Source organism: Eschrichtius robustus, chromosome 2 (genome assembly GCF_028021215.1).
Source record: "Eschrichtius robustus isolate mEscRob2 chromosome 2, mEscRob2.pri, whole genome shotgun sequence".
Taxonomy (NCBI): domain Eukaryota; kingdom Metazoa; phylum Chordata; class Mammalia; order Artiodactyla; family Eschrichtiidae; genus Eschrichtius; species Eschrichtius robustus.
Genome location: NC_090825.1, coordinates 178,504,508 through 178,522,428, shown reverse-complemented (window position 1 = coordinate 178,522,428; position 17,921 = coordinate 178,504,508). Strand labels below are relative to the sequence as shown.

At 62.0% G+C, this 17,921-nt stretch overlaps 1 protein-coding gene across 5 annotated transcripts; it reads right to left on the bottom strand.

The window, feature by feature from the left end:
- Positions 1 to 96: 96 nt before the first annotated feature.
- Positions 97 to 17,852, bottom strand: THOP1 (thimet oligopeptidase 1). 5 transcript variants are annotated; one of them, XM_068537386.1, is made up of 13 exons: positions 17,708 to 17,852; positions 15,363 to 15,575; positions 12,908 to 13,056; positions 11,793 to 11,900; positions 9,025 to 9,127; positions 5,746 to 5,906; positions 4,581 to 4,716; positions 4,012 to 4,378; positions 3,730 to 3,931; positions 1,746 to 1,932; positions 1,511 to 1,639; positions 752 to 888; positions 97 to 501 (listed from the first exon to the last, which is right to left on the bottom strand). In XM_068537386.1, the coding sequence occupies exons 1-13, from the start codon at positions 17,721 to 17,723 to the stop codon at positions 346 to 348; spliced, it is 2,064 nt and encodes a 687-aa protein (XP_068393487.1). In that variant the 5' UTR covers positions 17,724 to 17,852; the 3' UTR covers positions 97 to 345. The 5 variants fall into 5 exon arrangements, with proteins under 5 accessions (XP_068393487.1, XP_068393488.1, XP_068393486.1 ...); XM_068537387.1 differs by having other exon boundaries at positions 752 to 852; XM_068537388.1 differs by having other exon boundaries at positions 344 to 501; positions 752 to 911.
- Positions 17,853 to 17,921: the final 69 nt, after the last annotated feature.

Below are 17,921 nucleotides of genomic sequence, written 5' to 3'. Positions count from 1 at the left end.
CCAGTGCTGATCCCCGACCAAGGTCAGAACTCCCCCCACAGTGACGGCCCCCATGCCACTCCTGTGGTGGAAGGGATGGCAGTCAGAGACCAGGACTGGAGTCTTTTTTTTAATGGCTGCGTTTCAAAGAACCGTGTTTTAACCAGGAAAGCTCCCCAGGAAGGGGCTGCATTAGTGCAACAAGTGGGAGCCTTGACGCCAGGCTCTCCAGACACGTCCAGGTGGAGACTTTTGGCCCAGGCCGGCCACCAGGGACTCAGGGGCTGGGGGGACACGCGGCCCCTCCCCCGCCCCGGCGGGGCGCTAAGGCACCCGGCCCGCTGGGGTGGGCAGAACCCTGTGCCGTCAGCAGGCCGGCGGCTCGCAGCCCTCAACCTGCAGCCCTTTGCTCAGGAGGAAGGCGTCCTGCTTGGGGTCCCGACCCAGGAAGAGCCTTAACATGACGCTGGCGTCCTCGGAGCCGCCTGGCGTCAGGATGCAGCTTCTGTAGTCCATGCCCACCTGCCGAGAGGGGACGGGGCTGCAGGAGGGTGGAGTAACCCCTCCCCTGGCTCCAGGGGCCATCAGCATCCAAGGGAGGGGATCTGGGGGTGTGGGTGTGGCCACCTCTGCTGTGGCTGAACAAAGGGCGGGGGAGCAGGAGGTCCAGGGCAGGGCCCTCAGGGCCGGGCAGGCCCAGGCGGGTGGCACAGGCATCTAGCCCCAGGCCGAGGACCGCCGTCTTGGTCTGCGCGGCAGGCCGGCCTCTCACCTTGCCACTCAGGACGCCCTCCTGCTTGAAGCGTGTGTGGAACATGTCCGCGGAGTACACCTCGCTCCACAGGTAGCCATAGTACTGGGCGTCGTAGCCGCCTGCCAGGTGGCCGAAGGTCGCAGGCATGTTGGTCCCTGGGACACACGCGGAGAGGCTCCTGCCCAGCCCCCTGGCCCCTCAGTGCCCCTTCCCGAGAGCGGGGGCCTCAAAGCAGCCCTGAGACCCCTGCCACTAGAGGGAGGATTGGCGCAACACTTCTAGAAAACGGGGACCTTGCGGGCAACTCAGTGGAGGGACACAAATCAATCTTTGCCCACTTTCTGCTGAAGCTCACGAGGGTTCACCCCTAAGCCTCTTACAAGGTCAGCTGCCGAGGCTCTGAGGGATGAGTGAGGGCTCGCCCTCCAGCACGGGGAGAGCGCGGGTTAAAATGCTCACAACGGAGTGAACCGCGTGTCCGCAACGACACGCACGTGTAAACCTCGTCGACGCGTTCCGTCCGGGGTATGAATCCCTCTCCTGCCCCTTCCAGGCTCTCCAGAAAGCACGTGCAGAGCCGCCCACCCCACCCTTGGCCTCCACGGGCCACAGCGGGAGGGACCAGCCCAGGAACCGAGGCGGGAAGAGGCCAGAAGTCCGCGGGCCTCGGCCGGAGCGTGTGTCGGTCCCCCTTCACACGCCACCATACGATCCTCCTGACCCGGGCAGTGGCTGCCACCCCAACCCCTAAGGTGGGCCCGGCTCGCGCGTGGCTACCTGGCGTGGCTGGGACCCCGAGGATCTCCTGGGAGAGGCGGGCATACTCCTGGGCCGGGTCCGCGGGCGTCTGCGTGTGCAGGGCCTGGTCCACCTTGGCCAGGACGATCTGGCGCAGGTTGAAGAGGCCTTGGGGGGCGGGAGGAAGGAGACGTGGGACTGGCTCTGTGTCCAGGCCGCCCTCTCCAGCGGGGCGGTCCGGGAGCCCCCTTCCCTTCCCTCGGCCCGGCCGCACCTGTGTTGGCCTGCCGGGACTTGATGAGTTTGTCCAGCAGCTCTTGGGGGACGGCGCTGCCCGTGCGGTAGTGCTGGGACATCCTGAGCAGCGGCTCCACCTCCCACACCCAGTTCTCCAGCATCTGCGAAGGTGCCTCCACGAAGTCCCGCTCCACGTGTGTCCCGCTGAACATGGCGAACTCGGCCTGCAAGGCGGGCTGTGGAGCTGCAGGAGGGCCCATCCCGGACCCCAGACCTGCCCGGGACACAGGGGTGCAGAGAGCCCGCCATCCCGTGGATCACCGCGCCCCCTCCCCACCCATGGAGCCAACACTCTCCAGCCAAAGCCCCGCACCCACGAGGCAAAGGCGCGGACACGGCGCATCCGGATGGCAGCCGTTGGCAGGCGCTCTTTGCTCCTCTTTCGTGCCTGAAATTCTTCCTGAATACATGGCGCCTGACGCAGTGTGGCTGGAACCCAGGCCCGGCAGGTGTGGGTCCACACGAGGCCAGTGACCCCGGCATGTCCTTCCCAGGCCCCAGGGAGCAGGGCAGACGCTGCCTCCTCACTCCTGGGTCACTCGACCCCCAACTTCCGGTTCCAGCCCCAACTGCAAACAAGCGTCCTTCTCACGGTCTGCTGAATGCCCCAATGTGTGCATTTTTGTGTTTTTGGGGTGATTTCTCTGCTCAACACGGCTCCGAGCATACAGCTGAAGTGTTGGCTGCTGTCCCAAGTGCAGGAGGGCGGTGACGTGCTCACGGGGACAGTGAGTGTGTTAGATGAGCTTCCTTCAGGCGAGGGTTACAACCCCGCCGTGAGCGAATCAACAATTGCTATCAGACCAGGTATCTTTAAACAGAAACACACATCACATGTGGCTGCGTGGGGATCGGTGGCGACAACGTGGTGACAGAGGGTGACCCCCAGCCTCACACCACAGACAACACTCCACCATAGTGGACAACAACAAAATGAAAGGCTTGATTACAAAACTTCTAGGCAGAAAAGGCAGAAGAAACTCAGTGCCTCAGGTTAGAGAAGGATTTTTTTCCATAGGACACAAAACGTGCAAGAAAACAGTTAATAGACTTAACTTCAAAGTCAAAACCTTCTGCTCATAAACATACCAGTAATAAGAGGTCCCTCCACACACGGGGACGTCCCTCAGCCACGCAGAGGGGTGAAGCCCTGACACTCACTACCACGTGGATGGACCCTGAGAACACGATGCTCAGTGAGAGAAGCCAGGCACAGAAGGACACAGAGGGTGCGACTCCACTGATGGGAAACATCCAGAACAGGAAGATCCACAGAGTCAGAGAGTGGGTTCCTGGTTGTCAGGGGCTGGGGAGGGGAGTGATAGCTAAGGGCGGGAGGAACATTTTCGGGGTGATGGAAATGTTCCAAAACATGGCAGTAGTGACGGCTGCACAGCTCAGTGAACTGTCCCCACGCGCTCCGGTGCAGCCTATGAGAATATCGCTCTCAGGACGAAGGGCTGACCGCAGGAAGACTGAGCGAGCAGAGTGGGTCCTGGGCCCGGCCGCTCAGCTGGGGGCCCCACGTGGGGAAGTCACCGGGACTTGCTGAGCCTCCATCGAGACTGGCAGCAGCCCCAAGGCCTCACTGGGCGCGGCGTTCCCCGCCCCAGAGCCTTCCCTCTGGTTCTCATCGCTGGCTGTCACCAGACTTGCAGGCAACGTTCCTTTCTTTTCTTTTGTCTTTTTTAAAGGCAACTCTTGAGTACATGTATTTAACATGTAGGGAACCAGCCCTGACACCTTGATCAGTGGCTTCCAGCCTCCAGAGCCTCCAGGACATCCATTTCCGTTGTTTACGTGCCCAGTGCATGGGGTTTGATGATGGAAGCTGACACCGAGGGCGTCGCCACGTCCGGGGTGACGTCAGCTGAAGAATCCCGCGGCGAGGACATGCCTGAGGACCATGCGCGCCCGGGCCCTCCCCCGCTCCTGCCCGCAGCCCAGTGGCCCGCACCCACCTGGGAGCACAGCTGGTGCATCACGTGCCCAAACTCGTGGAAGTAGGTCTCCACCTCATCGTGCTGCAGCAGGGAGGGCGCGTCGGCTGTGGGCTTGGTGAAGTTGGCCACCATGGCCGCGATGGCGATCTGGCGGCTCCCGTCCTGCCGCAGGCAGCCTGGCTGCAGACCGAAGCAGGCCGCGTGCCCGTACTTCCCTTCCCTGGGGAGGGACGCGGGGTGAGGCCCAGCTTCCGCAGAGGATCCCCGGCCCATGGCCGACATGTACCCCCAAGCACACACCGAGGGTAGAGGTCCAGGTAGAACTTGCCGATGACCTTGCCCGAGGCCGTGTCCCGGACCGTGTAGAGCGTCACGTCTTCGTGCCACACGGTGGCGCCCTCCTCCAGGTCGAAGGTCAGCCCCAGCAGCTCCTGGTAGATGCCCAGCAGCCCACGCGTGACCACCTGCATGGGGAAGTACTCCTTGAGCAGGTTCTGGTCCACGCGGTAGCGCGTCTCCTCCACCTGGTTCATGTAGTAGCGCATGTCCCAGGCGTTGATGCGCCCGTCAAAGTGCAGGCCCCGCCTCTCGCACTCGGCCTTCTTCAGCTCCAGGATCACGGCCCGCTCCTGCTCCCCAAGGGGCTTCAGTTTCTGGGCCAGCTCATCTGCGGGCGGAGGGGAGAGGCTCAGCTACGTCCCTGTGGCAGCCCCCCAGCCGCCCCCCACCCCATGCCCCTCGAGGCAGAATGAAGGGTCCAGGAAGGCGACCCGCAGGGGCTGACACAGTGGGGTCTCAGGCAGCACCACGTCCAGTCAAGGTCCGCCTGACCCCGCTCCCCACTGGGCCCCAGGGGGAGGCGGGGTTACCTAGGAAAGTGGCCACCACCTGGCTGGTCTTGGCCATGTTCATCTCCAGCACATAGTCGGCATGCGTGCTAAACCCCAGCAGGCGGGACTTCTGGGCCCGCAGGCTCACCAGCTCCCCGAGGATCGCGCAGTTCTCCTGGAACCCAGAGAGGGCCGGCGCTGGGGACCGTGGGCCATGCCCTCCCCGCGGGGCCCCGGGCCAGGTCTCTGCAGGCGGGCAGGGCTATCAGGCTGCTGGCGGGCACAGCCAATCCCCCTCCCTCCTCCTCCTGGCCCAGATTTCTAGGCACTTTGGTGCTGTCCTACCACGTGGTCTTTATAAACACAGGTCCTTTGGAACCAAAAGGGTGTGAACCGTGATGGGCTCTAAGGTTGAGAGTGGGAAGCAATGCGGCCAGGCTCTCCAGGAGCCCCCGAGGGGCCTCCCAGGCTCAACAATACAAACTCGGCTGCCGTGCAGACAGTAGCTCATCCCCACGGCGCCCGAACACCCAGCCCCTGGACGGTGAGATGCCTGTTGCCGCAGGTGGCCCGGGGCTCGCCGCTGAGGCCCGGCCCCAGGCGTACGCCACCTTCTCTGGGGCCACCTCTCCGGTTCTGCGGTGGGGTTCTCCTGGGAGCCCCCAGTCACCACAGGACCAACGTGGCTTGTCTGCAGCTCGAGAAGGTGGGGACACAGGACTGTCCCCAATGCCTCCCGCATCCCCCGCGAGGCCGAGCAAGCACCAGTGGTATCTGCGGGGAAGATGAAGGGCTCATGCACAGCCCCCATCTACTGAAGACGCTGAACGGGAGAAGCACAGACTGCAGCCACACGCGGTATGGACCAAACACAAGTGTCCATGCAGGAACCAATGTCTGAATGTCAAGGCCGTGCCCGGGCCACAGCGAGAAGGCCCAGCCCACATGCTAGGCACAGAGAGGGGATGCGGGGGGGACATCTGCGAATCCGAGCTCCTCGGGTATCCGGCGACACCCCAGAGGGAGAGGACCTGAGGCTAAGGCTCGAGAGCGAGGGAGCAGAAGGGCGAGCTCAGGAAGAAAAGGCTCAGGCTCCTGCCCCGGGGGCCTGGGGGACGGAGCCAGACCCCCGGACACCTGCTAGGGGCAGGGCGAGCTCGTGGGGCCCCTCCGGGCACTGAGCTGGCAGAGGCGGGCTCCGCACCTCCTTGCACCGACAGTTGAAGGCCTCCTCCACCTTCCTCCTGGTCTCGGGCACGTGGCATTTCTTCAGGAGGGGGAAGTAGTGCGGGTACTTGAGGGTGACCTTCAACTTCTCGTCCTCGGTCTTCTCCAGTGAGTTCAGGAAATCCTCAGGGAGCCCTCCTGTGGGAGCCAAATCCGGGGGCTCTGAAAGGACCCGCGGGCTGCCCGACCGAGGTGGGAAGGGAGGGCGTCCCTCCCGCATGGGAAGCGAGGAACGGGAGCCAGCAGGGAGCACAGTGCCCGGTGCGGCCCACCCACACGCCCACTTCCCACCTCTGCACCCAAAGGAGCCAAGTCGAGGGCTCTCCCGCCTCAGACAGCTGCTGCTCTCCTCATCAGGATGCCCTCGGGGAGGAAAAGCTATTTTCAGCTCCACCCAGGCCAGCCTGCACCCGAAGACAGTGTCCACCCCGGGACAGGCTCCAGGCTGGGACAGCATCCACCCCGGGATAGGCTCCAGCCCGGGACGGCGTCCACCCCGGGATGGCATGGGCTGCCGTCTCCTCTGTGTCCTTTCTGGGTGGATGGCACCAGTGGAAGGCAGAAACCGCCAGGCAGCCCTGACTGGGCGGTGTCCCCGCCCCATCCCAGCTGCCAGCACTGCTGCAATGGCTGGCCTCCAACCTGGCCTGTCCTCCTAGCGTGGAGACCTGGGTGCATCGCCCTCAGACTAAAACCTCCAGGGACCTGTGTCTCACAGCCTGGGCGATGCAAGGCTACCGCCCCTCATGCCCCGGCTCCGACCTCAGAGGCCAGTTCACTCGGAACCCTCACCACCCAGCTCAGCCCTGGGGCCTGGGAGCCGAGGGAGGGGTGGAGGAACCCCAGAGGATCCCCCTCAGGTGGGTCGTCTCGGCGGGCCCCGACAGGTGTGCCCGTGACTCGAACCCTAACCCAACAAGAAACAGCTTAGGGAGGGCCGCCCTCGCCCTGAACCGGCTCTTCCTCCCTACTGGGACCGGAAGACCCTGTGACTCTCTCTCAGCCTCACGCTCATCCAGGAGCCGGTTCTCACTGTTGGACAAGGTGGTAAAAGCATGGAAGGGGCGCCACGAGGCGAATCTAAGGTGCTCGACCTGAGCTGAAGGCACCGGTAGGCACTCATGGGTGTGTGTCTGCGCGCGTGTGCGCATACAGCTCTCGTCAGCTGAGGGGGCCTAGAAGCAATAGCTCCCAGCATCTGGGAGCACAGCCAGCAGCCAGACCTTGGTTCTGACCATCCTGCCAGGGCCAGGCCGGGCTGGGCCAGGGAGAGGACAAAGTGAGCCCGGCCCACCCCGTGTCAAATAGCAGGTACTTGAAGAATCACAGGGACACGTCCACTTGAAGGGGCTCCTCGAGGCCACATTAGGACAATGAGCACCTAAGTAAGTGATGACAGCAGGGGACCGTACCCCGCCAGAAAGACCAGGACCTGGAAGCCCACAGATACAAAGACATTGGTCGGCAAGTACTGGGTGACGGGGCAGGGCAGGGGGGGTGAGTTCTGACTTACAAGAAGATACAAAGTAAGAGATTACACAGAACTAGTGGGTGAAAACAAATGAGAGGAGCCAACCTCCAAGCTTCTCTGGAGAAGCGATTGACTATGAATGGAGAATGGCGCCTTTACAGAGAAGACGCCTAGAGGAAACTGCCTTAGGACTGAGATTTAGGGAAAGAAACCAAAGTGTTGATGTGTATATATGACTCTCTCAAGAGAGGGAGGGAGGGAGAGGGAGATGGAGAGAGGAAGGGAGGGAGAGAGGGAGAGGGGGACAGGGGGAGAGGGGGAGAGGGAGGGAGGCAGGGAGGGGAATGGAGGGAGAGGGAAGGAGAGGGGGAGGGAGGGAGAGGGATAGAGGTAGAGAAAGAGAGGGAGGGAAGGAGAGGGAGAAGGAGAGAGGCAGAGAGAGAGAGGAAGAGAGGGAGAGAGAGGGAGGACAGGAAGCAGGGAGAAAACAGAGAAAGAACACACCATCTATGTTTCTGTAAAATGACACCAGGGATCCTTCCACAACCAGGAGAAAATAACCCAGCAAGGCTCCTGCTCAGCTGGAACTGAAACTGCAGACGGGGTCAAACCCCACCAGGCTGGCCACACATGTCCAGCCGCCACCCCAGCCCTGTGAGACAGGTCACCGGGGCTCTGAGTGTCTGCTCCATGGAGCTGGGGTTCACCCTCTCACCCGGGAGGCTGGGCCATGACAGCAGGGCCCCTGGGCTAGACAGATGGGGGGAAAAGCAGCCCCACAGGACAGCTTGTGCCAGCAGATTCAGCTGTCAGTTTCCAGAGGCCTGGGACCGCCCTTTGGCCCGTGAACGCCAGGAGCCACGTGGGTCTTGCTGCCCAGGACAGGGGGTTGGGGACCAGAAGTTAGGGCAGCAGAGGTTGGCGTGATGGACCTGAAGAACCTGCCTGGGTCAGCGTGCATCCATGGGTGTCCCCAAAACCCAGCCGCCCAGAGGCAAACGAGGTGTCACATCTTATGCAACAGCCTGTTACACAGACCGGTGAGGATGCTCAGCCCCATCTGAACCCCAGGCAGAGGTGACAGGCCGCTGACCACCTGGCCTAGATTTTGCAAAACTATCAACGTGGGCAAGACGGAAGCAAGTTTGTAAAAGGCTGAGGAACCGATCAACAGGGAAGGAGCCTGGAGAGACAGGAACTAAATGCGATGCCTGAGGCCTGGCTCAAGCCAGATGGGGCCAGAAACGTAAAGACTGCCATCGGGACGGCTGGGGGGACCGCTCCACGCTCTGCTTCCCGAGGGGTGCCTGCACCCAGGGACTCAGGAGGCACCCTTGCTCCTAGAGACGTGTCCGGAGGCCCCGGTGCAGGAACAGCACACACGGCATCCACGCAGGGAGGCCGGGCCTGGGGAGCACACGGGGTTTCCCTGGTGCTATTCTTGCCACTTCCTTACAGGTGTGAAGTTTTCAAAATAAAGCATTCGAGGAAGAGGGCAGAAGTTGAAAAAGCCGCCCAGGCCCCAGCCCTTCAAGACCCCATGCTGGATCAGGTTGGGGAGGACCCCGTGAGATTAAAGAAACATCACAGAGAGCAGGGTGGGGGTGGGGTCTCGGCGGACAACTCCCTTTGGGGCAGAATCTCGGTAGACAGACCGCAACCGTCCCCAAGGAAGGATCCAGAACCTTGGGAACCGAACACTTTGAGTGCCCCAGCGGAAGAAGGCCCTCCCGGGGGTCAGGGGCACACGGACACCACTCCACCACCCCGCGGGCCCGCACGCACCCAACTCCTCGCGCGTGAATGGCAGGAAGGTCGTGTCCTCGTTCAGGTTCTTGTTGAAGTCGATGCACAGGAGACTCAGCTTCTTCTTGATGCTCTTGATTTTCTGAAGGAAGAAGACGGCCGTGAGATCGGGGGGCGGGGGCACGGAGGCGGGTTAAGGGAGAAGAGGCGGATGAGAGGAGGGAGATGGGAGAGAAAGGGCCTCGGGTCCTGTTAGGACCCTCCTCAGGAGTTACCCCAAGGTGACAGCCTAAGTTTCAGCCATTTCAACGGAGCTAAGTTTCTGTCCCTTCAGGGTCTATCTGGTTTTCAGAAACAGGGAGAAATGGACCAGCCTGGGGGAGGGAGTGACGGGGGGCGCAGAGGAAGGCGCCGGCTCCCCGGGGCCCCTGCCGGGGCAGCAGCAGGCAGGGCGCCTCAAGGACCTGCCCAGGCTGCACCCCCTGACCGGCCCAGGACTCAGCGCGCCCGGCCCCGCTCCCGGGCTGAGCAGACGTGCCTGTCGGAGGACAGGAGGGGCGCTGGGGGAGCGTGCCCGCTGGCTCTGCCAGGAGCAGGGGCTCGTCAGGCACGCCTGGCTCAGAACCAGCCCGAGGGACGCCGGGCCTCTGCGGGCAGCAGGCGCCGTGCCGGACACTGGCCTCCCTGCAGCCTCACGGCCCCACGGGCCACGACTGGGCAGGAGCACAGGGTGCCCTGGGAGAGCGGGGCGGCGCTCAGGACCCTGCCCCGCGCCAGCAGGCCGCCTCTCCTGGGCGCCCTCCTCCCCGGGCGTCCCCGTGGTCCCTCCGGCCAGTGGTTCTCAAGTGTCAAGGCCGTCTGCGCAGCCCCAGTGTCCACACCCTCACCTCCCCCAGCTTCGAAGCTCCACGTGTCTGCCGCTGCGCAGGACTTCGGGGCCCACGCGCCCGGGACCACCCTGGAGGCTGGAGTCCCACAGTCCTCCGAGTCCTGGTTTCCTCCACCACAAGGCACAGCACCGGCCGAAGCTGTCGCTGAGCCCTGGGTCGGGCCTGGTACCCGCGTTCACCGTGTCGTTCACTTTCTGATGCAAACCAGCCAGCGCAGGGCTGCACCCCAGCCCCTTCTGTACGGGGCTCCCACACTCGGGGCCACCGTCCCCCTGCCCTCATCACCCCGGAAAGGCCCGGAGCCCCGGGGTCATTCTAGCCGATCCTGAGCCTGCTCCTTCCCGGGGACCCACACCTCAGGCTCTTGTCCCCAGCCACCCGTCCCTTCATTCCTGCTGAACCCTCGTGCTCCCGGGAGGCCCTATGTGACGAGGCGTGCCCCTGCCCAGAACCATGAGCGACAAGCTCTTTCCTGATCTGCTGGCCTCACTATTCTCTGTCCTCCACACAAACCGACTCGGTCACCACCTGTGAGGGGGTCCTCAGGTCACGCACGTTGCAGATGGTGAATAGGGACAACGGGGTCCAGTGACCAGCCTCCGGGGACCCAGCCGGTTGGTGGCAGAGCTGGGTCTGATCCTGGCCATCAAGATGCGTGTAGCCACGGCGCCCATGCCGCCCACCGAGGTGACGCTCTCGACCATGGGTGGCTCGCCGTGCCTGCCCCCCTCCCCACCCCATGGGGCTGCCTCCCGGGAGGGGCCGGGCTGCCCATCGCCCGCCTGTCCAGAGTGCTGCAGGGACCCCGTCCTGCTGGACCAGGAGTGGGAAGAGCTGAGGGTTCTGGGGTCCACGCTGGGGGCAGAGGGGTGTCAGGCAGCTGGGAGGACCTGAAGGGACAGGCCCCCCGGGGGGGGGGCCCCCCCACTGGAAACCCGCGCGGCCGCAGGGCTCAGCCCAGAGAGGAGGGAGGGGGTGAAGGCGGACGCCATGCTCTTCAGCCTCCCGTCGCCCCCAGCCTCCGTGCCCAGTGGGAGCCGCACTGTGAATTACGGGAGAAACGGGTCGGGTCTTGGTCCCCAGTCCTGGCACACAGCTCCTAAACCTAAAGCTACAGGACGGGTTGCATCTTACAGCCCCACTGCCTGCCCACCTCCTGGGAGGGGAGAGGGACGGGGGTTGCAGCGTGAATCAGTGGCCCATGGCCAACGATGTAATCGTGCTCATGGAACAAAATCTCAGTAAACTCGGGGTTCAGAGAGCTGCCGGGTGGGTGCCTGCAGGGGGCCTGGAAGCCCCAGCCCCACCCCACGCCTCCCCACCTCCTCCTTCCACCTGGCTGTTCCCTTATAATAACCCGGTGGTCTAGTCTGTGGACTGGGTGCCTGTGTTCTGGGGGCCGCGCTAGCCAACGAACAGAACTCGGGGTGGGCGCGTGGGAACTCCTGACACAGCCTGTCGGCCACAAGCGCAGAAGACGATGTGGACCTGTGGCTGGCGTGGGCCGAGCCCTGACCCGCGGGCTCTGACTCTGGGTAGATGGAGTCCGAACTGAACTGCAGAAACCCGGCAGTCACAGAGCTGCTGCTGTGGGAGCCCCACGGGCCTGGCGTCGGGACGGAAGCTCTGTGGGAGCGGGGGCTGAGGGTGGAGTGGGCTCGGAGGAGGGGGGGGTCCTTCCTTGAGACCCTCCCAACAAAGCCACGGTGGTGGGGAGGGCCCGGATGAGGCGGGGCTGGGGTGGGATGCAGGGAGGGGCCCACGCCGCCTGTGCCCTGGGGAAGCCCTGTGACCCTGAGGACCGAGGGCAGAGCAGGTGCAGAGGGAGCGCTGGTCCACGTGGACCTTCCCTCCTGGGATTGAGGCGGCAGAAAGATGTGCAGAGGCCGGCACGCGGGGCCCAGGCCAGGCGCTCACCTCCTGCGTCTCCTCGGGCAGGTGGAGCCCGTTCCTCCTGCCCAGCCTGATCAGCCGCTCCAGGTACCGCGACGCCTCTGGCCTCAGCGAGTCACTCTGTACCTTCTCCTAGAACAAGATAACCAAAGTTCTGCTCGCAGCAAAACATCGAGACGGTGCCCAGTGCTGGCGAGGCAGCAGAGAACAGGGGAGTCGTCGCTGGAGGGAGCGGAACACAGTGCAGCCACTCTGGAAAGGAGCTGGCCAGTTTCCTAGAAAGCAAAACTTCCTAACAAAGCAGCCATCGCAGGACTCGGCAACCGCAGTCATGGGCACTTACCCCGGGGAAATGGAGACCGAAGTCCACACAGAAGCTGTACACAAATGCTCGCCTGACTGGGAAGAGCCCCAGACCAAAAGCCGCTGGGGACCTTCCCAGGGCAGCGGATGACAGGGGCAGTTGTGTCAACGTCAGGATCCTGCTGGGACGCTGACTTTACTCTCACAAAAGGGGGAAAACGGGGCAAAGCAGCCGGGACCGCTCTGAATCATTTCTTACAACTGCACGTAAACCTACAATTAATTCTGTCAGTGAAAACTTCCGTTAAAAGCAGCACTGCCTGCGCTTTCAGAGGCCCCCGCCCTCGCGTCTGCACAAAGCACCCAGGGGCCTCCCCTGGTCCCGAGGGATACGCATCAGTGGGTTCTAAGAACCACCCACCAGCCACGTGAGACGTATCCGTGGTCCCCCCGACACAGGCAGCGGTGCTTGGCCAGCTGCACGGAGCGTCCACAGGAAGGCAGGAAGTGCACACACCTGTTACTCGTCCCTCACTTCACGTTGGAGACTGGACGTCCCCTCTAGGTGTCCCCAGCAAGGTCGGGAAAGTGAGGTGACTTGTGGACCCAGGAAGGCATTTTATGCTTCTTCTCCTCCCTCCCACTCGTCTTTGTCACGTTTCTAACGTCGTCTGCTGTGGTCCAATAGCCCCACCGTGAAACTCACCACCTTCCCCAGGCCCGGCGCACAGCCCGTGGTGCCCACTGCCCACCTGCGGGGCCCCCTCCAGCGTGACACCTCGTAAAGCCTGGGGAGCGGAAGGACCCAGTCTGAAGACGCCCTGCCGCGCGCTCACCTGCAGCCACACGATCCTCTGGTACACGTCCTGCCTCATGCTCATCTCCACGTCGAACTCGGACAGCTTCTTGTCTGCCTCTGTGCTGGCTGTCCGGATGTCCTTGGATGGGGAGACGTGCTGGGGGAAGTCAAGGATGTTCCTCTGAACTGAAACGGGGAGACGACAGGACAGGTGTGAAAACGGCCCCGGGTGGAAACGGGTGGGTGCCAGCCCCAGGCTAGAGATGAGCAATTACCCCCGTCCTTGGGGACTCACAGTCCAAAAGGGAAGGAACTTAGCTCAGGACACCCCAAGCCAAGAGGGACCGGAACAGGGAGCAGAACGAGACCGGAAGAGGCCAAAGGGACGCGGTGCCAGAAAAGAGCCACGGCTGCCCATGGCTACGCTGCAGCTCACCAAAGATTTTTTACTTCACGGCACACGTGTACGCTTCGTGAGACAGGACGTGGTGTGGTGGCTGTGAAAGCACACGCTTCAGCTGAGTCACCACGTGACCCGCAGACCCACCCCCGCCAGATGCACACCTGAGAGTAACGGAACACCCTCCACCCAAAACTTCTACACACGCCATCACAGCAGCATGATCCGTAGTAACCGAACAGTGGACACGACCCAGACACCATCAGCAGATGACTGGACACGTGTCCCTCCACACACGGGCGCATCACTCAGCCGAGAAAAGGGGTGAAGCCCCGACACTCGCTGCCACGTGGACAGACCCTGAGAACACGATGCTCAGTGACAGAAGCCAGACACAGAAGGACACACAAGGTGTGATTCCATTGATGGGAAGCGTCCAGAACAGGCAGATCCACAGACACAGTGGGTTAGTGTTGTCAGGGGGTGACTGCTGATGGGGACGGGGCTTCTTTTTGGGGTGATGGAAGGTTCTGGAATTGGATAGTGGTGAAGGCTGGATATGCTAAATACGCTAAAAACCAATGACATCTATGCTTTAAGTGGGCAGATTACATGGTATGTGAATTCTATCTCAACACAGCAGTGTTTAAAAAAGCATATACTTTGCATGGGGGAGACCTGAATTAACATCACAGTTTGGTGGCTTCCATGGTTCCAGGCCACCGAGATGGCCCAGGTCTGGTGGGTCAGCTGCAGCGTGGAAACCTCTGCAGGGCAGTCACCGGCTAAGCTGACTAGACCAAACACAGTGGGGCTCTGGGCGGGTCTGATGCCGGTGGCCCGAGAGCAAGCCATGAAAAGGACAGAAACAGCCTTTTCTGTCCGTTTGGGATTTGCAGGCTGTGACTGCACTGAGTATGACAACGAAACAGCAGAGTGTGGGATTAGTCCAGGTGGCTGGTGTGGGGAGGGGGGGCACAGGAAGGGGCGCCGGGGCGGAGCTCAATCTGTGCTCAAAGAACCCGACGCCCAGCCAAGCAGAGGGGAGGGGCTCCCCGGCTGGCACGAAGCCCCCAGATGGGGCGCAGGACGAGGGGCAAGGCGGCACATGGCCGGGCCCCAGAGGCCACGTCGAGGGCTCCCACCTTCACCCCCAGGGCAGTGGGAAGGCACCGGAGTTGGTCGAGGGGAGTGCCGTGGTCCAATTCTAGTTTTCTTTAAAATTACTCAGGCTACTGAGGAGAGATAGAAAGAAAAGGCCACAGAAGTGGAGTAGGAGAGACCAAATCACGTCTGGCAGGGTCCCTCCCGAGGTGGGAATTTGCATCATCCACACTCCAGAGCCTCCTGCCACAGATGAGAGGGGAGACTGAGCCCGCCACCCCCTCCCCCGCCCCCGCCAGAGCAGGGGACTAGGGGGCAGAGCCGGCCTGCGGGCTCTTCATCCGCTGCCTGAGCCGCAGCCCTCACCCTTGGGCCCAAGGCACACTGGGCGCCCCCAGGGCGGATCCTCTGGAGTCTAAGCCTGCAGGCCAGGGGCAAGCAGACCCTGCACGGCGAGGCGTCAGGAACATGTGAGAATCCCGCAGCTGGAACTCAGGGATTCTAGACGGTTTCCAGAAAAACAGCTGTTCTAGAGATCCAGGCACAGGGGGTCTCCTCGGCTCAGAGTTCTCTGCCTCATCAAGCTCTGCAGAGGGGGCTCTGGGAGGCGAGCTGTGTATCTGACATACAAAGGCAGCAGACAGACCCCGTGGAGGAGAAGAGGGAAGGACCCACTGGGTGGCGATGAGGACGCCTCAGGGTATCAGGGGACCCAGGGCACCGTGGGAGGAGAAAACCAAAGGGGACCAAGTTCAGCGGCTCAGAGAAAACAAACAGACCCCGGGGCAGGCACACGGGCAGGGGTGACAAGGGGCTCCAGTTTCAAGGCTGGCACGTGAGCCGGCTCCCCGAGAGGAGAGCTGGCAGACACTGTCTGACGCTGCCGTTCTGGGCCCTCGGGGACAGAGCAAGCTGGCCGGCCCGGGCTGCCTTTCTCCACCGGGCCCCCGGGGAGGAGGTGGTGTCGCCCGGTCTGGGCAGGGCTCACCTGTGTAGGACACCTCCACGTCGGCCAGCGCCTTGAGCGTGTTCTCGTAGGACACGTCTTGGAGCTCCTGGGAGCCCACGTGGTCGTACACGCGCTTGGTCTCCTCGATGAGCTTGGTGGTGAGCTCCCCGATTTGCTGGGCACTCAGGTCCCACCGGAGGTAGTTCACGGCCGAGCACGGTGCCGCCACGTCCAGGGCGTCTCCTGCACAGGCTGGACCCAGAAAACAGAACCCCACACCCGGCGTGTCTGCTTCAGGCTCGGAATCAGGGTCAGAGTAACAGCCCGGGGAGAGTCCACTGTTTCCCGGAGCAGATGGCGAGGCCCCAGGGCTTTCTGGGGAAGCACAGGGCGATCGGCTCTCTAGAGCACAAGGTGATCCTGCCCCCAGGGGACACTGGGGGATGTCTGGGGACGTCTGTGGTTGTCACCACTAGGGAGTGATGCTCCTTCCTCAGCAAGGTCAGGCGTGCTGCTCAACACCCCACAGCAGCCAGGACCGCCCCCAGGAGAGGCCCCGCCCCCGAAGTCAGCGGTGCTGAGCGGGACATCCGGCATATACCTGCGTTTCACTGAAAGAATAACTGGACTGCAGGGTGGTACCCCCAACCTCCCTGAATGGAACCTGGAACATCTGTATTGTATTACTCCTCTAAAAGGGGGAAATCTGATTACTGTGACGTCTCTAGCCCCAGGAGTTTTTGGAAACAGGACTGTGGTCCTATAACAACAGCTGTCGCGTTTCCCTGGTGGCGCAGTGGTTAAGAATCCACCTGCCAATGCAGGGGACACGGGTTTGAGTCCTGGGCCAGGAAGATGCCGCGGAGCAACGAAGCCCGTGCGCTACAACTACTGAAGCCCGCGAGCCACAACTACTGAAGCCCGCGCGCCTAGAGCCTGTGCTCCGCAGCAAGAGAAGCCACCACAATGAGAAGCCCGCGCACCGCCACGAAGACCCAACGCAGCCTAAAATAAATAAATTAATTAATTAATTAAAAGAAAAACAACAGCTGTCACTTGAAAACCTTCTTGTGTGTTCCAGGGTGTTTTGACCTCACTGCACTCTTAGGCAGTTCTGTACTCTGCATCCTATGTAGCTCCACTTTACAGATGGGAATCCTGAGCTCGCCATGATGCCACAGGCAGCAAGCGACAGAGGTGGGGTTCAAAGTCGGGCAGCTTACTTCCACTGATACACACTAAGTGGCGGGGGGAGCCTCTTCACCTCCATAGAGGTTCGATTTTTCTGGCCAAATGACTGCTTCAAATTAGAGAATATCTTTGCAGAATATTTTGGATTTCAAGAACTGCACAAGAGGGTCTGTGAGTCTGCATTAAGTCTGGTGGTAAAGAAGGGCTCCAGGAGCTCAGGAAAGGTGGGAAGTCCGAGTGAGGTGGAATTGTCGGGAAAATCTTTTGGAGGAACTAGGATTTGAAAACTTGGAGCAGGCACGTTCCTTTCATAAATACTTACTGATTGTCACCTACGTGCCAGATCTCTGAGCTAACAATCCTGCAGCAAACAAGGCAGACAACATTCCTGCCTCCCTGAGGCCTGAATAACCATAATTATGATTATCATCATTAATACAATTACTATCATCATCATCACAATGGGCTGCAGAAAGAACAGAGAGGATAGGTGGGCAAGAGAAAATTCCAGGAGGCACCACTCAACATCCTGGGCGATTTTCTAAAATACAGTATGCGGGTGGCATCGCTCCCCTAAATGAATACCCTTCCATAGCGCCCCTTTGTGCTTCTCATAAAAGGGACTCCCAGCTGTGTTCCAGCTAAAATGACTTGTTGCTCTCCAAACGCCCTACTGGTGCGCTTGCCTCCCCGCCTTTGCCTTCGCGATTCCCACCACCTGGGACGCTCCTCCCGCAGGACAGCTGCTTCTCCCCACGGGGTCCAGGCTGAATGAAATGCCACCTCCTCCGAGAAGCCCTCCAGGACCGCCCTCCCTAAAGAAGCACCACCAGCCCCGGCACCGGGGCACCACCGTCTAAAGCCCTTGCTTAATTTTTGCCTCTTGAACGTCCGTCTCCGGCTCTGGAACCGCGTCTAGAACTCCCTCAGAGTCCACCCCAGGGCCAGAGCCATCCTCAGCAGAAGTGACACGGAGTTCGCCGAATGAGTGAAGCGCTGGAAAAGTTGTTAATTTATTCGGCAACCGAGGGGTCGGGGTTCCGGGCTCGCTGACCCCCCCCCCTCCCCTGCCTGGGCCCGGGTCACTCGAGAGTCACTGGGCTCCGCTCTTAGGCCCCAGGGGCCACCACGAGGGAGGGGGCGCGCGGCTCCTGGGTCCGGCGAGCGGGGCCACACCAATGGGCGGCCGGTACCTGTGGGGGGCTTCATGGCTGGCGGGTGTGCACCGGCGACCTCTCCCTCCACCTGGCCTGCGTCGGCGTAGCGGCCGGCACCCTCCGTCCACTCAGCCGCCAAAGCCTACGGAACTGAAGTGCCCACCGCCCGCGCACCAACTGAATGCTGGGAGACGCGTGCGCCGGACGGCAGGGCGCACGCGCACCCCAGCTCCGCCCACAACCCGAGGCT

Coding starts and splice junctions, on each gene's coding strand:
- THOP1 (XM_068537385.1), bottom strand. Junction 5,907..9,024: donor ATTCACGCGCGAGGAGTTGG/GTGCGTGCGGGC, acceptor TGGCTCCCACAG/GAGGGCTCCCTGAGGATTTC. Junction 4,379..4,580: donor GGTGGTGGCCACTTTCCTAG/GTAACCCCGCCT, acceptor CTCCGCCCGCAG/ATGAGCTGGCCCAGAAACTG.